The following is a 25,770-nucleotide window of genomic DNA, read 5'->3' on the forward strand; positions in this document are numbered from 1 at the left end:
TGATGAAAACAAAGCAGACCTGTATGCATACTTTTTTTAAACTGAAGATTTATTGGAAAGAAATTTGATCCCATATCTTTTCAGCAATATAGGATATTTAACATTTTATATAGACTGTATTCAAGTAGAAAAGATTACATTAAAAATTTCTTAATATTGCACTTGGGACAAGCCGTGGCTAAGCTACTAACATTAGCATTCCAGAACAAAATCAGACATAGTCTTCAGAATTTTAGTGAGCTGCCTTGGGTTACCTGCCAGATTTCTTCACAGGTACTTTGACACACTTTGCTATTGAACTGAAGCTCACTGCTAAGAGTAATTCCTGTAATTTAAAGGTAAAGGCAAGCAATATGCTGTATTCTGCCAGGAATGATTTTGGCAATTGCTTCATTCACATTATTTCACACTTCAGCCAAGATACTGTAGTGATTCACTTAACTCTTGTACAAAATCCCAGCATACATGTGAGAGGCTCCAATGCACATGGGAAGTGAAATACCCAGCTCTTTTTACACATCATTTCAGCCAAATTACCACATAGGCAGGAACCTTTTGTGGCTCACTGAAACAGACAAGTAGGTTGAGCAGTATTTGCACACAGCAAGACTCAGTCTTTGCATGCCAGGCCCAGCATGGCTGGCATTGCTTCACATTATAGCAGTGTCTGGCCAAGGAAGTGCCCACAGGGATGGGCATTGCAACAAAGCCTGAATGGCGGACAAATCCAAAAGGGAGCCTCAGCAACCTGCAGATAAGGATTTTCACAGAAGTGTAAAGGAGGAATTAACTACTGAGTCAGTATTGTGGATCAGAGAGATTATTAAAAAAAAATCCTGCTTAAAGGAGTGGGATAAGCAAGAATCATAGCGATCTAATGGCTGCTGGAGAAAACAGGACAGGGTATAATTATTAACTAAAATTCTTGCTCTGAATTGGTATTTAAAGACTTTGTGTCATGAAGAAAGATAAGAGTTTGCATTTTATAAAAGCACACAACTAAAAATCTGCACTGTGCAAGTGCAATCTGCCCTGTCAAAGAAAAGCCATGGACTTTACAATTTGTTTGCATACTACATGCAGAAGATGGAAAACTGCAGTTCAGCAGCAGATTCTCTCCTCTTGTACCTTGTTTGCATTCCCAGAACAGGTTCACTTACAACAGTTAAAAAGAGAAACCATTAATTTTCCTTCACCTTTAAACCCAGCTTTACATCTTTGAAGAAAAGTAAATTAAGAATGGTAAGTCACTAAGGTCTATTTTATTTGTAGTAGCAGCTTCAATTTTTTGTGTAAAAATAGTGTCAGCAGTTTTTACTAATGATGCAACTGAACTTTTGCTTTAGTAGGAATTGTTACATAAAAAGCGAAGTCATTTATTTACTTTCCATCCTAGCTTAGCAAATCACACGAGTAACTCAGCTCTCTGTAGGAGCCCTCCTGATGAAAGGAGCCAGTCTGTCCAGAGCTGTATACTTACCAGATTAGCCTGTAAAGGACCGGTCCTTAGTGTGCATATTCATAAGAGAAGTTTTCTTCCACTCAAAAAACACTGAGGCTTTTTAATACAGACACTCTGTAACATTTGTTTTATCTTCTTATTTTGCTGTAGATGTGGTAAAAATCATGCAGTTTGCAGGCTTGGTCTTTGGAACAATAGGGTTTTAAGTTACTGGTTTTAGTCACAGAAAAAAATAACCCACAAAGACAGACTAGTAACCCCACAGTAAATATCAGCTACATGAAAACATGAGAAAACCACACTTTGAAAACTTGATTCAAAATTCAGAAGTGGATACCAGGAAGCTGAGTTTTAGCACATGATCTGCAGCCATTCACCCATCTCTGGGTGTCAGTCTTTTACACAAGTCTTTGTTTAAATCCTGCCTTGCATCTTCAATAAAGTGTCAATAGCAAAGTGTTACATAAGCAGCCAGTGTTAAGTAATTAGCAAAACACAAATAATGGTGCTTTGGCTCTCAGGGTAAGGAAAGCTGTACTTTTGCTTTTAATTGCATGGTTTGTACTCTTCTAAAACCTGAGCAAGTATCCCCTTAGGTGGAAAAAAATATCTGATGTCCCTTGTTTACTGACATACTACATGTGACTGCAGTTACTGACTGAACACATCATACACTGTGTTTGTAGAATTTTGTGATGCTTATCCTTTTTCAGAAAGCCTAAAATGGCTAAAGTTTGTTTTGAATCTGACTTCCCTACACTATCCCCAATTACATTTGACAAACAAATGATATATTTCTTGTTATAAATGTTTAAACATAATGAAGTGCTATCTTGCTTGGCTAGAAGACTCATAGACTTGAACATATGCTTCCAACAGTCAGCTAAATCATAATAAGCAGAAACAGTTATCAAAAGCTATTAAAATCATTGTGTAATTGTAACAGGCTTATAGGATTTTTCACTCCATTTCCCATATTAAAATTTTGGTAGATGTATATTTAAGAGAACACCATCACCACCATCAAACAAACAGCCACTCTGCCAGGTTCTCACTTGGCAACAAATTCTAGCAGTTGTCTTTTCATTAAGAAGCTAAGATAGTGGCCAAGCTCAGCAACTTGGGCAGCACTGCAGCATTTCAACAAGTCCAGGAACAGTCAGTCCTGAAAGATGCTGGTGTAAAGGTGACTTAAACCAAAGCCTGCTCTTGGATCATGACACAGTTGCAATGAATCTGTCTGGTACTTGCCTTTAAAGTGATATCAGTTGATCTTCTCTAGCCTCAAATAGCAGTAATAGTAACTCTTAAAAATGAGGAAGTCCTGCTGGCAGGCAGCAAGCAGCAGTCTGTATGCACCCCACTACAAAACAGTACCTCCACCCTATAATCACAGCTGGATTTTCACCTTCTCTGTGAACATACATGCACAGAGGATCTTAAACTGCAGCACTCCAATCTGCTCAATAGATTCCTGCACCCCACCCTGTGCTGTGTAACTTCCATCTCCCAGGCAGGAACTCTGGGCCTGGCACTGCCAGGTGGGACAGGGAGAGGGCCTGATAGAGTGGCAGGGTTAGGGTTAGGCCAGGGAAGAGCTGTGGAACATGCAGCCTGCTGGGAGGGCACTCTGTGCCTGCGTCCCCAGGGAGAGCAAACGGGATCAGAAATGGCAATGGAGGGATCTGAAGACTGGAAGAGACAGCAAAGATTAAAACCAATATTATAGGTGGCTTTGTACTGCCATTTTTTTACACCCAGCTTCCAGTTCTAAGCACAAGAGTACAGCCCCAAGATCTGGACGAAATCAACATTCATGTATCAATATCTCAACTGGAAAATTCAGGAACCACCATCAAATTTGGCAAGTGTGTTTTCACATAAAAAGAAATCAGGTGCTATATAGGAATAACAGAATGAATGCAAGAAACTCTTCATATCTGTGATGGATTCAACAGGATCAGTGGCAAACAAACCATTTCTGCAAATCCATCTTCAATAATTTCATAGTGCCTAGCACTTACTACACAGACATTGTAAGCTTCTCAGGGCCTTGATTGTAGTATTACCTTTGACAGGTACCAAAATAAACAAAATCCATACCAATCAGTGGCAGCTATGATTTCTCAGAAAAATGCCTGGATTGCTTTTTACTTCACCATGTTCTGTGTGTAAAATGTCCTCTTAAAAAGTCTTCCATTACTAAGTGAACTACTACAGCACAGTGGAACTATCACCTGTAATACCAAACATAGCAGCCTGCTTTTGAAAGTGACACTCATATCTGAGTAAAATGATTACAAATGCTAGAAAATATATGACGGAAGAATGTTTCTTGGAAAGAAAAACCCAATCGAACAACCCTTACTACACTGAGAATTTTCTCCCCTATGAAAACATACAAGGCTGCAGTAAAATAGTCAAAGATATAAGATTTTTCAGCCTGGGAAAAGCATAAGCTAAAACAGCATGAAAAGTGGTCCTTATTTCCATTGCAGGTATAACTGCCAGAAACAACTATTTTCAATATTTGAAAAGGCAAAATTTGAACTTCATCACTTTAATAAAATTATAACAACCTATTAAAATCAAGGAGACTTAAGCTTCCACAATTTCAGGATTTAGTTTTTTTCCACCACATGATTTGGAAAATAAAAAACTTCAAGCATTGCTTCCATCACCAGCATCTTCCCTCAACTGCCCATTGTTTAAGTGACTGAACACGAGCAACATCATGTAATGTCTCATTACTCTCAACAGTATGAAGAGACTAAGAATTGGAGTTAAATCTAATATTTGGCCTAAAATAATTTTCACAAGACGTGCAACAAAATAGCCAGCTTGTCTCAGAAGCAAGTCTCTTCACAACAGCTTTGTCTTTTACATTTAGAATTTTTCTGTCTGGTAAGATGCAAATATAATGGAAGTCGGAAGTCTAACATCTACAGTTATGTAAGTACACAACCCCCCCGCATACATCACTAGTAAATAATCAGACTGCATACAAGATTATTTGTAAAAGTAGTAAAACCCTTTGATGCTCCATATTTATGCTGGCAAATAGCTCTCCTGATATAAAAGGCACTTTGAAAACCCAATATGGTTTGGTTCATTAAGTTTGCAAAGTACAAACAATTGTACAAACATACAATTATATTGAAGCATGTCAGCCATTGTGACATTGTCTACAAAACAAGTTTCCAATTGCCAATAACACTGGTTTGATGGGAATGAGCAGTGGTTTCAGCAGCTTTACTGAAGACATGACAGGGTTTCCAGTACCACAATCTTATTAAGTAAAAAAACCCTCAAAACCTTTCAAGTTTAGGGGCCCCAAAAAAAACAAGACCCAAAGTCCATAACATTCATTCAATATTTACTCCTTAGAAGTGAACTTCCTCCGTAGCCCAAGGGAAGAAATCTATTCAGTCAATTCCAGACGTGGTGGAGGCAGGCTCTGTCTCAGGAAGTGTTGCTACACCAGTACAGTACTGAAAACTTTGGTCCAACAGCACCATTCCAGAAACTGACTACATGGCTGCAACATCAATCTGTATGTAAAGCTGCCTTACTCCTGCCTGTGGAAAAGGGAAGGAGGGTTAAAAGCACTGTGAAGCCAAAGCAGTTTCCTGTCCTGAACATCAGTCCACATCAGTAAGTGACCTAGCAAAAAACCTTAACAACTTATTTTTCTGTAATTCATCTCCACATTTAGCACATCACTCAGAGAACACCAGATGAGTAAGGAGTTCTTCCAACAGTCAAATGCACACACATAATGATGTATTAACATTAGCTTTGCTGCATTGCCTCTTCTGATTCATCTAAATAACTGCCACATGTGAAGCTGCACAAAAGCAATTCTTACTTTCTTTTGTGCCAGTTTAACTTCCTGAAAAGCAAGCTGGCTGAAGAACTGTCAGTTTAAAATGGAGCTAAGCACAAGAGCATAACATGGGACTTGTTGTTCGAACCAGTTCACATTATGAACCTATCCAGAAAGCCATCACATGTGCAAGCTGCCAATGCAGTGAAAAGCCTGAGTAGTCTGTGGTGAGAAACTCTATCCTAAGAGAAGCCTCATCTGTTTTCTTAGCTCCTTATAGGTCAATATAGATCAACCCCATTTGATACACCTGAGACAATTATATCTGTTATTTTCATAAAGTGGCATGAAAAACTAATGCAGAGAGATAAACTAATTCCATCTACACAGCTGAGTATTTTGAAATTTTTCTATACAGCTGGAGCAGGGAGGCTTTTCAAAACAGATAGCAAACTCAGAAATATTTAACCTTTCTTGATAAGAATTACAATGTCACATCAAGCTATTTACACTTGGAGATGTGGAGATGTGACTGATAAGACATACCTGAGTAAAAATATTGTGAGTCTGGCTTAGAATCCACCTCCCATCAGCATCAGGAGCTACTAGTAACTTCAAAGTCCCTATGTAAACATCAGTACAGAGGGTCCAGAAATGTGGATCATGTAAACTGTAGACTCCTTGCAATTGCTGCACCTAAAACAAGAGGCAAATTTTAGCAAGTGTATTTCAGAAAATATTTCCAGTACTATGGTTTTTTTACAGGAAGTATTATAAAAGCCAATGCATTCTTTTACTTCAAGTTCACTGTGCATTTTGTCATGTTTTACCAAAATTTTTTTTTACTATCTCAGTTACTGTAAGGAAGTTGAAACATATGGATTTGTGTGTGTCGTGATTTTCTGTATGTGTTGTGATTTTGTACCCTGCTGCATTTACATTCTACATGTAGACATAATGAAACCATTTCTGAAAATAGAGGTGCTCATGAGAGAAAAGTAAGTTACTGGATTTGAGATGGAATCCAGTTAAAACTGCCCTTTTTCAAATGTGCAGATTTTGCCATGAAACGATTTGTGAGATTCTAATTCTAACAGAAATATATTCATATATAATTTACAATTTTGTGAGGGCTCAGATGTGTCCTGCCAATCCCTTTGTTTTTTCCTCTTTCCACTTTCAGCAAACCCTCCATGTGATGATTACAGCCTGTAACTCCTGAGGAAAGGCAGCACTCCTTCAAGTGCTTTGTACTAACTTTGCAAAGGCACTTCAGGGCATACTAATAGAAAAGTTAAGTAGGAGAACAGGTCAAATCCAGAGTAATCTTTGTATTCTTACAAATACACTTCCAATGTTATGTATAAGCACAAAGTACTTTGGGAAGAATAGCTTCAGGATCTGTTTTACTGAACTAACATGGGAAATTTTTAAAACACAAACTGAGGTGAAGCTACAGGCAATTCAGAACTCTGGGAAACTATTAATTAAACTGGTACCTCCATTTGTGTATTCTAGGGTACCTTTGACTGGCAAAACATCATAAAATCATTCCTTTTACTGGAAAAACATCATAAAATATCCTCATACACACAGCTGAGGCTCAGTCAGTCAGCAGCTTGATCAGTCAGAACAAGACCAGCTTAAGAGCTCACCCTCTGGTAGCACTGAGGCAGGGCATTTTCCAGGGAAGGAGGAGTTCGCTGCATCAAAATCCCAATGGACTCTTTTAAAAGTGGAACAATACTAGAAAGAAAAAAGGAAATTAGCTATTATTACATTTTCAAAAGGTGCAAGGAGAAACCTAAGATTCCTTAATGCTGAGAAATTTTTCTCTAGCTCTTCCATCAGAAGCTGAGGAAGTTGCCATGAGAACCCAGTACAGAAAATAAAAGGATTGACAAAATTGCTATGGTGTCCTATCAAAGGCAAGATTATTTCTCCCCCACGGTTTCCAGAGTCAACTGGCGGTCAGTCACAAAAGATTAATGGTTTAAGCACGGGATTTGAGATGATATCTCTTGGTGTCTTGGAAGTTATACAACAAAGCAGCTGTATAGCTCAAAACCAACTTCAATGGCAAATCATTCACAAGCAACCATAAAAATACTCAACTGAAATTGGGTTTGCTTTTGTGTTTGGTTTAAGGCATATTTTTCTTATGAACTAAGATAATAATGGGGTAATCATAAAACAAAATTAGTGTGGAACAGTCCAGCTACAACAGAGTTATTTTGTCAGAAACAGACAACTTGGCGTGTTCTTGAAGTGAGCTAAGTGTAGGGTCTCATCCAAGCTCAAGGGTTAAACATTTGGAAGCAATTAGAGGTTCCCTCCTGGCCAAATGGTCTTTAATCAGCAAACTAAGAAGACATTTAATACCCTTTTTTATTATTATTACTTTTTGTTTTTTAATAAAACCAGGAGAGAAGTAAACCTATGCCCTGAAGCTACCACTAAGAGCTTATACTCTTACTAAGTATTCAGCATGGTGATTTTTTTGTTTAGGAGTAGTGCATCATGTCTGGTTCAGTAGAGCATTCTAAAATTTTCAAGTGGATGACAAATATCTATAGCCCAACAGTAAAGTTTAAAGAGCAATTTAATTTCAAGAGCATGCAAGTCACCTAACATTCTGGACTGAAAGTGATTATATATTGCAGAAACTGTAAGCTTCATTTCAGAGTTCAGCACTGCCATCACAGCTGCAGTACATGGAGTTATGGGATTAAAGGCACACCTGAAACATTTGTAAGAGATTAACTGGAGCAGTTGTTAAAGGACACTGCAGAACCTTTGTTTAAAATCTCATGAAGTGACGTGGAGTGCATGGCACAGACCAGCTGTGTATTTGCAGATGTGAACAGATGACCCAATCATTTTTTTAAGTGTTTCCATTTGCACGTGAGGCAGTGCTGGCTCATGGACTGCTCAGCTCCCTCCCTGGCTAAACCTTGGCCAGGGTGGGAGGGAGCGCGAGGCTGCGTGACTCTTGTCTAATGAACCCCTGAAAAACTCCACCCTAAAATGAAACTTTCTTGCAGACACAAAGGTTGTTCCAGCCAAATTCACTGCCTGGTGCCCTCCAGCACATGGCCTCCCACGTTTGCACTGCCACCAAGGCATCGCTTCAGAAATAGGAAGAAGCAATTAGGGGCAAGCAGGAGTTGCCTAAACTAGACCTGTCACCAAGACAAACATTTAGCAATGCAATAACTGTCAATCTGTCTAAAGGAAGCTTAATTGGAGTGTCACATTCTACAGTGGATTACAGAAGTTTAGGGAAAAAGGGTTCTCTTATTAATGGACCCATCTCACTAAATAATGTCCATGTCACAAGCATTACATCAAAGGGAGCTGGAGCTGCCAACACACTCCAGTGGTGAATTGATTTCAGTTTAACTCCCTATTTAAAATGCAGGTTTGTTTCTCAATAAAACCTTGAAAGACCAATACACATGTTCAGGATGCGAAGTGAATGCAAGTGAACACTATTCCATTCCCATAAATTTAACAAGGCCTGTCTAGCATATGCATCCAAAGGTTTCAAAAACCACACACATACAGGCTGAATATTTTTTCACAGGGAAACAACTAACGGAATAGAGAATGTAGTAGTCTACCTTTTAATTGAAACATACCACAAAGTGTGAGAATAGCCATGAAAGAAAGCTAACAAATATGTCTAATATGTACAAATTATTTACACTAATAAAACTGATGTACATTATCTGATGGAAGAGAAATTAATTGTAAAGTAGATCTGAAGAGGCTATGAAACAAGAACATCTTAAAAGTCCAAAGAATAGAGTAAATCGGGATGGCTTGATACTGTTGGTGAAAGTTGAGGCATATCCCAGGTCCCACCTTCTTCCTGTATCTTAGAGCCAGTGTTCAGATACAAAGTTGATCTTTTGCAAAGCTGAAAAGCCAAAAAACAGCTGCAGTGATGTGACAGGCCCTCACAAATGCTGCTCAGAGCACAGGAGGCCTGTGGATGCCCCTCTGCATCCAAAGGGGCGTTAGCTCACATGGTATCTTACTGTAAGCCCAACTAACACAACAAACAACAGAATCAAATTTTATGATGCCTGATGTTTTCCATTGTTTCATGCATACTACTGAAGTAAAAACCTTTAATTTAAAAACCAAAACTCCACAGAGTATGCTCTTTTCTCAAACATTAACTAAAACCAGTATTACTTAATCACTAGGAGGCCCTAGAAATATCAGCTCCACTTCATGTGACTGAAGAAAACATAAGGGAAGATGACAAAAGCAAGCTGGCTGAAAATACAGTTAGAGATTTTGACCAAGCTTTCTCTTTTCTTTGGCTTAGTCATTAGTGGAAAAAAAAAAAGTGGCTGCCTCCACAGCAGCTATTACACTGCTGCTTCCCCCCATGTTTGTTTTAATCTACAAGACTATTGAGGAAAACAAGCAATGCTGAATTCTCACCAAGTGGAAGGAATTCTCATGCATTAGCAGTGATTAAGCTTTGCTATTAAAGCAGACACAATTCCATGGCTTTCTGATTACCAAGCCTTAAATGTAAAATATCACAGTCTTTTACAAGACAATAAAATTTGAAAGAGGAACTAACCCATAGCAAGAATTTGGAATAAAAACATATCCTCTACAAAAGCCAGAAAAGCAAAGGCAGCTATTGTTACAGCACGTGACATTTGCACATACACTGTTAGAGAAGTGAAAGGTGTTCAAATAAATCAAAATGAACTAACTATTGACATGAATCTGAGAAATACAGCCTGCCACCACTACACATGGATCGATTAAAAATTAAGAGTGAAAGCATCAGACTCTCATTTAACCTGCATCACATTCAGATAACACTCATGCCCATTCTGTGCCATCCTGTTTGTGCCACTGTTTCTGTAGGCACAGCCAGCAAGACCCCAGCATTGGTGTGACCTTGGACTGCAAAGCTGAAAACAACTCCAGGTAAAGAACCCCTCAGACAGACACTGCACTCAGAGCACAGCAGGAAATCCAGTCAGTGCTCTCAGCACTACAGAAAATAGGGGCTTTGTGTATTTCTGACAGGTTTTGTGGAAGGTACACAAAGCTAAGGATCAAGACCAGCTAGGGTTCTTCAAATACTGCAGCTCAAAATCTACAGCCACTTTTCCAAATTCTGGGGTTTTTTCCCAACCACCATCTATATCTGCAGTGTGAAGATTGTTGGGCTGTTTCAGAACTTGAATGAATATTTTTTTATTAGGCAATGGCAATTCTAATCAGACTGCAAACTTTGCTCAAGACAAGGACCACAGGTTTAACACATGCTTTACAGATTTTGAATTCTTTGTTCCCATAACAATGTAGTACCTTGATTCTCAAGCAAGGCTGGCAGGTACCATTACCCTGTAAATAAAGGTAGTGCTTTACATTTAGCAATAATGGCTTAAAATAACTCCAACAACAGACATACTAGTTTGGAGGAGTTTTGCTATAGAAAATTCCTTCTGAATCTTAAGGAATGCAGCACTTCATTTAAAAAAAGTAATTTTTTAATACTGCTATGCCCCAAACATGAAAGGACTTAAATGTTACTGGCACACCCTCCCCCAAAGCTCTTTCATATTATATCATGTTCAAACAGCTCAAGATTTTATGCAAAAAATTATGTAACCCATGGAAACAACTTCACTAAATGACTGAAGTAAATTGCCTCATTTCTTTGACCACTTAATATGCAGTCTGCATGCTCTGTCCAATCTAGTATCAGATTTAGTCTACTGTGCCTTTCTAGAAACATGTGGGTCTAATAGTGGTTTAGGACAAACTTGATTTATACCAGAGTTGTGGCTTTTGCATGGCTAGTTTCACGTAGCTGACTGAAATACCAAAATTGCTTCAACATTTCAGAATAAGACTTAGAATACTAATGTTAAAACTAAATGAGTATTTAGTTTTAAATACTAAAAGCAGTTCAGAGACTTGGGAAATTGTTTATTGATTCAAGGCATTTATAATTATGTGGACAACACTTTGGAAAAAACTTGAACAGTGTCAGCCTAAACTACAATGAAATAGTCAAGCTTTTGTTAAAAAAAAATTAAAATGCTGGTAAAACAGACTCGTCTATTTTGAGCATGTCCCATTTATGCTTTACTTGCATGAGATAGTACAGAGTAATTGAAGAAAGAATCATCAGATATTAGTGGTTGCATCCAGGAAAATTCAGATCCCCCATGGGATTTTCACTGTGCAGTCAGAATGTTCTGAGCTAACTCATGAGGAGTTAGGCAGAGAATGGCACCCTAGAGCACCCTTAGCAAGGGATCACAGGAGCAACAGAGCAACTGTGGCAGCAGCTGACAATTTGCACTAATTAGAGATGTTGTCTACAAGAAGGTTCAACCATTTGATTTAAAAGCACTGCCTGACTTCCCTGAAGAAGCATTGCTTAACCCTTCTGCACACGCACAAGGCAGAACAGGTTATAAAGGGGAGTCTGTACAGCTTTATGCGGCACCCGTGACATTTTTAGTCATCTTATGCAGGTATTTTTGTGATTTCTTTGGCAAGTGTGGCCATTATTTCAGAAACCTGAACAGAGAAAATCCACTAATAGCAGCAGGCAAGGCTCCAATAAACCAGAGAGAGCTGCCCAACACTGAAGCAAGCAAACACTGAATATAAAACCAATTTAGATTTAGGTGACTTGAAAAGATAAAGTACAAAACTGTTATACATCCTAGCAAGCATGACCTGGGCTCCCATATTACTGTTACAGAAGACCACCTTATGGGAAAATCTGAAAACCCTTTTGCACTAATTCTTAAAGGACACTTCAAACACAGCATAGTGAAGAATTAGGCAAAATTAACAGTGGTTTTATGTCCAGAACTGTCAATGAAGATTACTAAAATCAAACACCACAAAAAGGGATTCAGGTTCTCAACAGCCATCTGAAACTGCCAGTAATCTTATTTATGATCCTAAAGTGCATTTCAAGCAAAACCATCAATAGTTCAGTCTGCTGGACTGCTTAGAAAACAAATAAAATACCAACATAAAACCAGCCAACCCTGCAATTGGCGTTTGCTCCACTGATGTGCCAGCATGTGTCAGATGGCAAGAAATGCAGGCTTGCTTCTATCAACTATGCTACAGCTCACTGCACTGATAGCAGGATTATTCCACTGATCATTTATAACACTGTGGACCAACAAAATAATGTTACAGGCTGAAGTCTGGCCTAAGATCAAAAGACACATCAAAGAGTGAACTTATCCAGTATTTTCACCACAGAACATGGGTCTCAAAAGTTTCTTCTATCTGTGCTAGAAAACCCATAAACAACATTATGTGACACCTCTATTATGAAATTCAGGATAATTTTAACTACTGTATGAATGGAGGAAAAAAATTGAATTGTCATTCATGTGGTATTTTCTGCTGTACACAAGGCTGGACCCTTAAAATACAAAGTGTATGGAAACCTTTTACTCAGCTATTACCTCTACCTTGGAAACTTGCACATTTTCTTTCCCATTTTCTTGAGATTTCAGTACTAGAAGTAGCTTGTAATAATTTGTCATTTATGAAATTACAGAATGTTGAAGTCAAAATCTCTGAAGTTCAAATTAAAGTGATGATTAAATAGTGATTTCTAGCAGAAACATTTCTGTGGGCGTTGTGTCTGCCCTACTTTGACTAGCAGGGAGATTCACATCAATAATCCTGTGAATGCTGCCATGCACAAGCCATAAACATGTCATACATGGTATGAGCAGAAGTAGCTGCACTTCATCAGATGACACTCACCACTGCTGAACAGACAATGGTGAGTTATTAGGTTGTAAGTGGAGTTGTGGCACACTGCCCTATGGCACCATTGAAACTGCTGCCAAAAAAGCCTCATAACATCACTCAATGAAATATTTGCTTGACCAGTCTAATCCAAACAGCTTCACAGTCACAGTCACCTTGGTAAGAAACAACTGTGAAATCCAGAAGTCCGTGAAGCATTTCCATCAGATCTTAAAAGAAATAAGGATATCTCAGAGTGCAAATGCAAAATAAAAGACAGTTCTTGATGATATAAGAAAAGAAAACTAAAACCTAGTAGCCTTTATTTGTGAAGGACAAGGGCACATCCTGTGCCAGCAGTCTCAACTCTGCTGCCCTGAAACCATTCTGCTCCATTTACTGGAGTACATTGGTTTATATAAGCATGTACTAAATACAGAGATGAAGCTTTCTACAGTTTGAACCTGAAAGACATTTTTGTAGTATTATGCAAAGAAGGACAAAATATGCAGATTTTAGAGGGAAAGTTGTAGCTGTAGAAAAAGGAAAAGAAAGATAGCTCATGTAAGAGCTCAGCAGAATGGCTGTACAGAACAGAGGTAACACACCACTCTTGGAAGAAAAGCAAATGTTGTAAGCCATTAGCATAACAAAACACCCTTTCCTTCTGAGCTGCAATTTCTGCTGTAACTAGCATCAAAATCCTACCAAATACCAGTGATAGCAACACTTACCTTACACCTATAAGTAGTGCTATCAGCATTGAACAAATAGGATCTGCTATCATTAGCCCATAGTTCTGCATCAGTATAGCAGATATGATTACACCAATACTTCCCAGCGTGTCTGCCACAATGTGCAGAAATACACCTGTAAGAGAGCAAGTGATACCATTACAACTTGCTGTTCTTAAAGCTAATGGAGCATTTCAGAGATGTTTTACAAAAAAAAGTTTCAAGAACTAGATAATATGATCTATACTTGTTATATTTGTGGTCAGTTTTGGGTCAAACTCACCAAGATTTTAATGTATTTGTAGAATATAGGCCCTTTGAAGAATTTACATTCTGTTATGCACTTCGCAGTATTGGGCATTTCATAGCAAGGCTATTAACTTGAACAGTGATTAACAGCTGCAGCTAGACTTTCTTCATTCACCCTTATTATAGTACAGAAACTCCTGTTCCCTGATGGCTACAGTAGTGAGGTCTGTATAAGATGGACAGACTGTTAACAGAAACAGTTTTGCAAAGCTTTGACATGTGCTAACGTTTAATTGACAACACCTTCTAGAAGTTATTTGACAAAGAATTCCAAGACAAAAAGTTTTGAAAATTAAACAATACTGCAGACATGAGAAGCCTTACTCTTATTCTGAAGAGTAACAACTTCCTTCAAGTACAAAGAAACACATACTTTGCAGCTAGTCAAAGTTTAGCCTTTGGAGCTCTCTGCTGGCAGTGACTGGAAATCATTCAGAAACAGCTTTTTGAATGCAATTCTCCAGACAGGTAATCCCCTCTTGTAAAAACAACACACCACTATAAACCAGCTCTTTGGGGATTTCTGCATTTGTACTGACTCTGGCTGGGGCAGAGCTGGGTTTTCCACAGCAGCCTGCATCAGGGCCTTCTGTTTCTCATGACCCCACATGAGGAAGGCTGGGGTGGGCAAGATGCTGGGGGGACACAAAGCCAGGCCAGCTGATCCAAATGGACCAGAGGGACATTCCATACCATCCAACACCACGCTCCCCAATGACACTAGTGTTGTCTTTCTGCTGCTCAGACCTCCCTAGGCACTGATCTGCTGGTGGGATGTGATTGCTTGTGAGTGACTGTCTTGATAGTGACTGTCTTTGCATCACTTGGTGGGGTTTTTCCCTCAATATTGAAAAATTAAAAAAAAATCAGGTCTTTTTAATGTGCTTCAATTAAAATAAGTGTTTCACAAAAAGACTGACTTTGAAATATCTTCAACTGAAATACTGAATATACATAGTACAGTGTACTGTAAATTCTGGGAGAACTTGTAAATGCTCCTTCTCAAGGACTACAAACAAGCCAGAAGATCATCCAATAAGAGAAAACCCTATATACATTTGGGTATGCCAAATAATTACTACCTCCTACATCTAATAATTGTCTCCCTTTAACTTCTGAACATTAAAAAAAAAGCTAAATAAAACCAACAAACAGCCAACCAAAGCTCAAAACCAACATCTAAATTATCTATAACTAATGTTCAGGAGATCAGGGACTCCAATACTACTTCAAGAAATTTAGATGCATTACCATCTGCTCTAAACCAACTCTTAAGAGCTTGATGAAATGCCAAGTTTTAAGCTCAGGTACTCTTTAACAATTACATCAATCTGCATCTTCATGTTACGGAATATATACTGCAATTAGGCTCCTTAGGTTTCTGCTTTTAAGCACTCTTTCCTAGTTTTTCATTGATTTTTCAGCATCAATAACAGAAGCTGAATCCCAGCTTTTGGGATGTCTCTTTTAAACTGTGTTGACAGTGCATCACATTTAGACTTCTGTGAATGTCTCGACACCTAGTCATGCACGGCATACAGCAGAGCTGTTTACAGGGGAAATGGAACTTCATTAAATAGCTGCTTTAAGAAATACATGGCATTTCTCCAGAGGAACTCTAAAACAGAGGTGTGACAGACCCAGGCAGGCAGACTGTGCTAAAACCAATAAAACATCATACTTATTCTCATCATACCTTGTAAAATCTGTTTGCTGGATCCAGCCATTACTTCAAGGGAATGGTCATCTGTGGAGGCAATTATTGACACATTAACCACGACAAAGGCTCTCTCTAGTGGCCCTTCTGTTACACTCTCCCTTTCAGAAATGTCTTGGACAGACAGGCTGCTCCCAACGACCAGCTTTTACTCAAGCTATTGTTTTTTAATGCAGCAATTAAGTCTTAAAATGCATTTTTAAAAATACAACATCTCTTTACACAATAGATTTCTACATAGGTATATATGAAAATAAAATATCTACATTTGTTCTTAATTAAAACACACCCACAAACCCCTCAAGAACAGAAGGTAGAAGAGTAGGTTCAAATAAATTTGCTAATCAGAAATACTTCACTTAAGCAAGCATTTATACCTAATGTAAAAAAAACAAGGATAAGACTTGGAGAAGGAGCAAGTAAGTAAAAAATCTTCTCATCCAAGCAGATTAATGCCTCTGTAGCATTAATCTGAAAGATATTTTAAGAAAAACTTGTTAAAGGATAGTAAAAGGCTTCTAGTGAAGATATACAACAATTTACACAACAGCTGGTTTGAATATCAATCTGCACAAGACAGATAGCTACATTCACTGCTCTGCAAGGGTGGGGGCCACGTGGAAAGCAAGGAAGAGGCAGAAGCAGGGAGCTCCTGCTTTCCAACCAAATTCCAGGAGAACTACTGGAAGACAGACACCAATTTTCTAAGAATAGCAAGGAAGGGACAAGTAAATATTTTTATACTCTTTGTCACCTCCTGTCTGCCAGTTCCCACACTATTCCCTGCTCTGAATGTGCACATTTTGAGTCATGTCAGATCTAATTTTATTGCTTAGGCAGGAAGGACTGGCAACCCTGCACTACCACAAGGCTTTCATTTGCATTGTTTCAAATGGGTGCTACCTACACAAGCTCTTCTCCCATAGTGAAGGCTACTGACCATATTTAACATGAATGGCTCTTCTCAGATTGTCTGCCTTCATAGAAAAGATTTCAGCACAGCTAACATAACAAGTATCTTTTCCATAACCATCTTAAAACAGATAACAACTACACAAAAAGGGGAAAGTCTTATTTGAGATCACAAACCAAGTACAACTAATAATCCATAAGTACCGAAGTTCACTGGTTGATTTTTCCTAATACCTTGAGCTGTAAAATTAAACAAATGGAGAACAGTAGCAAAACAGCTCAACTTTGTCAATTGGTTTTAATGAAAAAACTGAAACAGGGTACCTGACTAATTTCACTCTATTACAATAGCATACCACTGTTTCATCTTTTGCCAACACACAACATTGCAGCACACACTCAAAAACCAGAGGTAAAGCAAAATCTTTAAAAACTAACGTGGAAATTACTGCAAGTGAAACACAAAATGAGTCACAAAACATGATGGTGGCAGAGCATTTAATGAAGACATTTAATGAAGCTACTTCCATGTATGATCACAACAAGCTGACAACATGCTCTTTTTATTTTTCAGTAAGTTATTAATTGCAGATTTAGATGGAGTCAGGATGACCCAGTACTTACCATGACAATAATCCTGACCATGAGAGTGTCCATGGCCATGACCATGAGTGTGTCCATGGGAATGTTTATGTTCGTGGCTGTGTCCATGATCTCTGTGACTGTGCCCATGGCTGAGACCACCATTAAACAGAGAATGGCTGTGCTCATGCCCTGTAAACAAATATCACCATCAGAGTGCATTTATGAGTACATAAATGATGAGTAAAAGTACTCTTATATTTATTTCTCAGCTACTCAAAACCTTCTCATCTTTTAGATCATCTTAAGATATGGCTTTAAATAAGAAACTTAACACAAGGTGTTTGTCATCTATGGCTCTGCTGTGCAGACATATTATATATAAAGATACATGAAATATACCAGGTTTGAGAAGTCAAGTGCTTTTACACATTCCCACTTCTGAGACTTGTGCTAGACTTCTAGTACAATTTGAAAAATGTACACTTCATTAGATACAAGCACTTTAAAAATAGTTGTTTTAAGAAAGCAGAAATTTATTGTCATGTGCAGATTAAAAATTCAAGTTTAGATTACTGCTTAAAGACTAAAGACTATGGTCTTCCACCAGTCTATGTAAGTTTAAATGTTAAGCCCAAAGAGAGGCCCACAGGCTTTGCAGAAAAAAACCCAGAGTGTTTACCATGTGTATTTAGGCAAATAAATTCTGCATTTCAATTCAAAAGACACTAAGTTGAGAAACATCGGAAGCAGAATCATCTCATGCTTAAAATTTGGTTCAAATACTGTTTTTAAATTTTCCAGCCAGCACCTTGCTCAAGCCCAGCTTAAGTTTGTCCAAAAAGATGCTCTGCAAATCTCTTTCAATAAGGTGCAGGAGAGTGCATGAACTCCAGAAAGCAGTTTCTGGACTCCTAGGTACTCCAGTTAATGGATATTAACATGAGAACTACAACAGTGGCATGCCAGGGCTGGTAATAAAACACCAGAGTCAACATAGCAATAGGTCACATACACAATTGGCTAGGATTGCCATGAAGAAGACATCAAATGTGATACTGGGGCTCTCAGTGGGGCATAATAAAGCCCTGGAACAGAGGCTGCCAAGAAAGGAAACAGTACTGAAGTTACATCCTACCAGAGCTGTGTGAATGCCCATGACCTCCATGCTGAAAAACAAATATTCCTATCAGATTTACAATGAATCCTAGTATAGAAACAGGAAGAAGTCTCTCATGATGCACATCGGGAGGCTCAAGGGCTCTCTAAAAAAAAATGAAACAAACCAAAAAGCAAATGTAGAGTTTTACAGTCCCTTTACATTATTAAAAGGCACCACAAAACTACTTAGATACAGGAGCATTCTCATACATAACATATATATAGACATAATTTAAAATTACTCAGGACTTCCAGTTTTTGGGATGATACACAGACCAACTCTCAGTGTCTGAAAATAAAGTTCTATTATTAAAGCTGTGAAAGTACAGTAGAATATTCTGAGAGTCTAGCTCAGTTTTATCATAAGATTTGGTTATGCTGTGGGATGTGGCTCAACACCATCTGAAAATATTCAGGTTTGTTGCAGTATGTAGATTGCTTAAGTCACCTATAAGACTTCTAAGAGTCTAGAATGCCATTTCTTCCTTTCTCCTTAGAGAGGTGAGGCAACAAGGGGAATGAAGATTCAGAACAAATTATGACATTTTATAGAAATTCTCAAATCTAGATTGATTTTTTTCAATTCTTTTTTACCCTACTTCCTCTGGAATATTTTTCTCAATGAGACATTATAGACCTAATATAAAAAAAGGACAGGCTCTACCTCACAGAATCTTTACACATAAACAAAACACACTATTTAAGAAGCTAGTACAGAAACTGAAAAAGCTGAGTTTCTCTGTCATTAAACAGTAATTTCAGATGGCCCTATTCTCTGTTCAAATCAGATTTCTAACCAATTATGAACATAATTTAAATTTTCAATTTATTAATTTCAATAATTTATTCCTAATAAAACCAGAAATGGTTATCCAAATTAAATATAGAATGTAATCGTGTAATTGATTTCATCCCATACCTCAACACCTTCAGAGAAAATGAAGAATGCTGTAAAGATGAGGAATAAGCCATTTACAAAACCAGCAAGTACTTCTGCTCGAACATAACTGCAAGAGAAAAAAAAAGCAATAGCAGATATTACCACTTTCATTTAAATGCTGAAAATTAGAACTTCAAGAGATTGGAGTGCAATCTTCTAGTTCTCAAACAGTTAGATTACACAAATTTGCTAAATGGAAGATGGCATAAAAATTACAGATTAGTATATAAAACTGACCATGCTGTACTTTGACAGAAACTGCCTGATCCAGATCAGCCATTCTCTGATCTAGGTGAAAGAAATCTTTCAGTATGTCAAAATATTTTAATTTAAGATTATGTCTACTCAAAGTTACGATATAAACGTAATTTAGAAGCCACAAACTAAGATAAGCACATGAAACCTAATCAAAGTTTTCTGGTGTTAAGTTATGTTCAATATCAAACAGACATGTATTAATTTGCTTCCCCTCTAGAAGGTGGATTTTCAGTAAAAGTTTTAAGTAGAAATTAATTATTTCAAACATCAAATTTTGACAATAACAAACTGCCAGATTAGAATAATAAGTAATTTCAATGTAGCAAACATGAGGCTTAATAAAGTGTGGCTGTTCTCTGATAAAGGGAACACCAGCTGTTTAAATGCTCAGCAGTGATTAATACAGAACGTGCTTTCACTGCAATTAGTTCATGGTACAATTCTCTCTAAATTGATTTCTATGCACACTGGAGCTTCCACCTAAATTAAACTGTGCTTTAAGTTTCAAACTATATGAGCCACACTTAAGCAAGGCAGCTGAAGCTAAATGCTGACAGGCCAATAAAGCTATAGGGAATGCCCATGTTACAAGTAATTTGCTGTTAATCAGTATTACCAGTTAATAACATGGTACCACCAGTATTGTTTTATAGGGCACAGCTGCCATGTTCACTGGAACCAAGTGCCTGCCAAAGGCCAGCTGCAGCAGATAAATCCACCAAGGGCAGGATGGGATGACACACCTCAGCTTTAAGGATCTGTGCCAATGGCAGTCACAGCTCCCTAATCCTGCTGCTTCCAAGAGTCATGGTTTATAATCTGCAATGCAGCACCACTGAGATTTGGATCCTTTCAGTTGTAACTTTCTGTTCCAAAGGAGAAGTGGGACACCAGCAGTGTGGGAATCCCTGTAATGCTCCTCACTGCACTGTGAGGACAAACCCAGGATGTGGCTGCTTGTGACTCACTGGTCTCATTAATACATGGCAATGCAGGGCAACTTTCTGCTCTCTAACTTGTTTCCACTAGTATGATCAGAGAGATCTTGGAAGTGATAAACCTTCTTCCCAAAAGCAATGCCTTCATATTTTTATTATTTCTATTAACTTAGATGTTTACATAGCTCACCTTAAAAAAACCCTCACTTTCAACATAGTTTTTCCATGTTCAGCAAAAAGCTTTTGTTTGTAAGTGAAAAATAACTGCCTAAGCATTTACTGTAATACATTAAGGTAACACCTGAAGTTTCTTACCCATATGAGAAAGCATCGTTTGACCTCCATTTTGAAATAACTGAAGCTGCTAATCCAGCCAAGAGAGCAGTACAGTCAAAAAACATATGAAAAGAATCTGATATCAGACCTAAACTGAAAGAGAACAGGAAAAAAGGGTTATGTTCCATATGTTACATATTGAGTATGAAAAAACCCCACAGACATTAATCTTTTACACACTAGCAGAATATGCTGTGCTTCTAAGCTTCAGGCATGGTTTTGCTGGCACAGAGGAGAAATCCATGCTTTATCACACAAATATGATGCTAAAACTGCTTCTGTCAGCTTTACAGAAGGCACTTTGGAAAACTGCTTGGCAAAAAAATCCTCCTAGCTATGATTTTGGTGGTAGTGAAAGGTGGTTTCCACAGACACAAACCAAAATCCCTGGAGTAGATGTACCCACAGCCACATCTCTCATCAACATAATTCAACTTTAAATCTTTGCCTTAGCAGTGGCAAGGCACTGACTAGGACATACACACCTCTTAGATCTAGAGGCTGAAGGAATCCGAGGGTGAGAGACCACATCTTAAATGGCTTATTTCAAAGACCAATGCACAACTGTTTGTCAATCTTGATTGAGAAACACAGTTAAAGTGAACCAGCATGCTAAGAGGTTCAAAGCTACTTAAATTAGTTCATGAGTTAGCCAGTCAGTAGAACTTTTATCAGCTTGTAGGCTATAGGTAAACTGGGGTTAACACTACGCACAAGCACTGCCAAAGTTTATCAAATTACTCATGAACAGGTTCTGTAAGTCTGCAGGGAACTGCATGCATTGAAACCAAAAAACAATGCTTCATATTTTAAAGGACATTTGATAGAGAGGTACTGTTAAGCAATTGTTAATCAACAATCCCAAAAGTTCCACTTTCCCAGTTCTTTCCCCATTCTCATTATCTAAGAATAATTACATATACAACTCAGTTCTTGGAAACTGAAGCCCAAGAAGCAATTACTGGTTTAACAAGTTCTGGAGGATAGACACATACTCACATTGAAGTGAAATACAAAGTTTCATTAGCCAAAGTTCCAACCACTTCACATTACAAAGCCAAACTATTTCAGCCTTACTGAAAACAATTACAAGATTAAAATTAAGTGTTTCAGATGAAACACTCAACAAGTGGATTTGAAGGAGAGGAAAGACCAAGTGTCTTGCTCTATATATTTACATATATACTTTATGGACACATACAGAGCTATACGTACACACAACTTAACATTTAAGGCAGAGGGATGATGGCATGGTATATTGTCCTCAGGTGCTGTAGCCACCAAAGCAGGAGAGATGAAGCTGTTCTGAACAAACTTTAAAACAAGACCCATAGAGGCTGGATGCCTATGAAGCAGCAAAATGGAATTCGCCATCGAATTCTTGAACAGTTTTGGTGATATCTTCCTCCTCCCCAAAATCAGGCAACATCTTTATGGAAACAGCTCATTTTAGGTTTGGTTCTGAGCAGTTAAGAAGACCCAGTGAGGAAAAAAACGCACCACAAAGTACATCAAATATTCAGGTAGAAGATAATTAGTGACAGTAACCCTAAGCTGTACTGATTGTGAAATGGAAGGAATAAGCATTACTAAGCAGAGAGAGCTGTTGTCTGAGGTGATTGGGTTTGGGTGGGTTTTTTGGGTTTTTTTTGGTTTTATAGAACCTTCTGGGAAAGAGAATTGTATAAGGACTGCTACTCTAACAGAATCCCATACAAGTTCTGAAAGCAGAAATAATGCAGCAAGTTGCCATGGCACTGTGCTCACACCTGCAAATCTCACTAAGGCAAGACTTACCTTAAGTGCAACACCAATAGAGCTGTGCTGCTTTCAAGACCTAAGCTAACAATTCCAGGTGGCCAGAGGCACGTGGATTTATCAGCAGGGCTCAGCAGACTGCATCTGCAATGCCATTCACCTCACAGCATAACCACGCTCTGTAGCATAGGTACAGCTACAAGTCATTGAGCTGCACAAATGGCAGGAAGCCTGGTAAGAGACCAATCTCATTTCATCTGAGGCTTTTTAAAAGTGACCTGTAAAGCAACAAGACCTTAGAAAAAATGGGTGCAAAGTGATTACTAAAGTGATCAAGCAATTCAGTCAATGACCACCAATACAGTGAAGCACCAGCAACACGGGATGCATGCAAGAACTCCTGTAGAACCACACACACCATCCAGAATATAAACTAGTATAAACCCTGTACTCAAACACACTGTGTCTAAATAAAGTCACTTCCACAGCTGATTTAGTTTAACATCAAATTAAACAAATGTGCTCGTGTAGCAAATTTCAACCTTAAACAAGCAAACAAGCTCTCAGCCAGCAAACTCGTGACTGACCAGCGACAGAACTCCAGGAAACAGCACGGAGCTGACTCGGGGAGGTTTAGATCAGACACTAGGAAAAGGTGTTTCACCCAGAGGGGGGCTGAGCACTGGAACAGGCTCCCCAGGGAAGTAGTCACATCACCAAGCCTGACAGAGATCAAGAAGCATTTGGACAACACTCTTTTCTGAGTTCAGAAAACAAGCAAAAAGAAGCTCAGGAGAATTTCTCATGTGAGGAGCAACGGCACTGTGTCTTCAAAAAATGACAAAATGGTTCTCCTTATAGGGCTACTTGTTACGTGTTCACTTTCCCAAGGCATGACCTGTCTGCTTGGACTGAAGACATTCCTCATCATATTCTCTGCTACCCCTCTCTACTAAAGAAGTACTTGCTAAGTCCCTGTTTTGCTCTAGGCCAAAATCTGGACTTAGAGATACCCAAAACCAGTGACTTGAAATTAAAACAAAAGAATAATTTAATGGCTATGCAGTAAATCCTAATTCTTAATCTCAAGTATGAACAAAAATAAGTGTCTTCTGAATTCCAATACACCATATTCTTTAGTGACAAAGTTCTGTGAGTGTCATTAAAGTGTCTCAGTTTAGTTATCTCATATACAGGACTTTCTAAGGTCACACTACCAAAACAAAATGTTATGTTTAAAAGACAGACATCAGAACAAAGCCACATGAACACAAAGCTCTTTATATCAGAACAGCTAAGAAAAATATTTACATCTGCTGAGTTATTAGAAAAAAAATCCATACTCAAATGGACAGACTATGCATTCAATAATCCTCAAACAACTGCAAAGTGAATCAACATCAAAGCCAAAACCAAACACATTCAGAATGGTCTGAGTGCTGCCAAGGATAGACTGTGCCCATGACAGCGCTGCATGCTCTCTGGTGCCACAGTAGCAATTACTGTAATCAAAGTTAAGGATTTTAGAGTGTCATTTGAGAGATTCAGAACAACATTGCAAATATTAGGATGCAACCATTTCCAAATCCACACCACTCCATTCGCTCGGGACTTATAAGAGTTCTGGTAATTTACATTCATATTACAGCTTTTGGTAAGGAGGACACTGCTGGACTTAAGTGACATTTCCATGCCAGTCCATTCTGAACCAAACTCTTAACAGAGACTGAAATATCATCACAAACCAACTACTCTATCACCAATGAAGCATGACAGCAATACTACCACCATTGCCTGTTCTCTACCTTTGTACGGCACACCAGTACTGAAGTTATTCTGCATTTCTTGTATTTTGCTACAGATTTTTCAGTAGCAGTTTAATCAAGTCTCTTCCATTTTTTTCACTCTTGTGAATTTTTGTGCTGTGTAAAGTACCGCTGAGCTATACAAGGATGTGTCAAATCCTGCTTCTCCCTCGACACAAAGATGTTTGAAGCAGCGATATCCAGGTATCCACCTACAGATGAAGCCACATTCCCCAAAGAGGATCTCTGTGACAACAGCAGCTACAGCCCCCGAGTCCCGTAAATCGGGCCAAGGCCAAGTTTCCTCCTGAGCGAAGCACCGAGCATAACAGCAACTCCAAACAGCATTCCTCCACACCGCGCCCCCTCCGCCGGAGCGCCTCCGCCGCGTCGCCGGGACCCGGCAGAGGGGACGGCGGCGCCGGTCGCTGCCCACGGGAGCGGTCCCGGTCGGGGGAAGCTCTCCAGCGGCCCCCGAGTCTCTGCCGAGCGGCCCCTCCGGACGGCGGGCCGGGAGGCCCGGCCCCGCCGAGAGCAGACGTGGCAGTGGCCGGGCGGGACGCGCCGCTTCCTGCGCGCTGCAGCCACGCTCGCCCCGCCGCGCCCCCGCCCCGGTTACCTGTTACTCCAGATGCCGTAGAGCAGCTCCACGAAGGCGAAGGAGAGGTTGAGGCAGAGGAAGGAGAAGAGGTTGCGGGAAGTCTTGTCCGCCAGGATAGACCTGCGCACGGAGCACACGGCGGGTCACCGGCCGCCCGTACAGCGCCAGGAGGCCGGAGCCGCTCGCCGGGCGGCCCGGGCGCCTCGGCACCAGCGAGGAGAGCCCCTCCACGGGGACTCGGCCGCGGCGCCGGCAGCGCCCGGCCTGGCCGGCCCTGGGCTACTCACCTGAACCAGCCCGACACCTTCCTGAGCAGGTTGAGCCTGGGCGGCTTGTACTCATCGTCTTTGATGGAGAGGGGCAGCATCTTTCCGGCGGCGGGGCCGCGGCGCGCCGGGCCGGCAGGACGGGCAGGCAGGGCGGGAGCGCTGCCCGGCCGGCCCACACGCCGCTTCCGGCCGCCACCGCGCCTGCGCCGCCGGGCACCGGGGCTGAGGGGGCGCGCCGGGGGCCGGGCCGGGGCTGCGGGGGCTGCCCGGGCTTGGGGCTGCGCCGCCCGCTAATGAAACACAGCACGCCCCAAACGTGAACTCTCCTCCGTCCCGTGCCAGCCGCCCGCTCGCGTCCCGCTTGCGATGCCGGCTGCTCCCGG

At 39.7% G+C, this 25,770-nt stretch overlaps 1 protein-coding gene across 3 annotated transcripts; it reads right to left on the reverse strand.

Annotated features, from left to right (window-relative positions):
- Positions 1-28: 28 nt before the first annotated feature.
- SLC30A7 (solute carrier family 30 member 7) lies at positions 29-25,693 on the reverse strand. Of its 3 annotated transcripts, none has more exons than XM_071436132.1 (11): positions 25,406-25,693; positions 25,137-25,238; positions 20,934-21,047; positions 19,402-19,489; positions 18,460-18,586; positions 17,364-17,513; positions 15,807-15,857; positions 13,802-13,937; positions 6,944-7,034; positions 5,835-5,984; positions 29-5,040 (listed from the first exon to the last, which is right to left on the reverse strand). In XM_071436132.1, the coding sequence occupies exons 1-11, from the start codon at positions 25,483-25,485 to the stop codon at positions 4,993-4,995; spliced, it is 1,137 nt and encodes a 378-aa protein (XP_071292233.1). In that variant the 5' UTR covers positions 25,486-25,693; the 3' UTR covers positions 29-4,992. The 3 variants fall into 3 exon arrangements, with proteins under 3 accessions (XP_071292233.1, XP_071292234.1, XP_071292235.1); XM_071436133.1 differs by having other exon boundaries at positions 20,934-21,042; positions 25,406-25,606; XM_071436134.1 differs by lacking the exon at positions 25,406-25,693 and adding an exon at positions 22,752-23,007 and having other exon boundaries at positions 25,137-25,234.
- Between the last annotated feature and the right edge of the window lie 77 nt (positions 25,694-25,770).

This window comes from Agelaius tricolor, unplaced genomic scaffold (genome assembly GCF_023055355.1).
Source record: "Agelaius tricolor isolate 1412-34295 unplaced genomic scaffold, bAgeTri1.0.p SCAF_11, whole genome shotgun sequence".
Lineage (NCBI taxonomy): Eukaryota > Metazoa > Chordata > Aves > Passeriformes > Icteridae > Agelaius > Agelaius tricolor.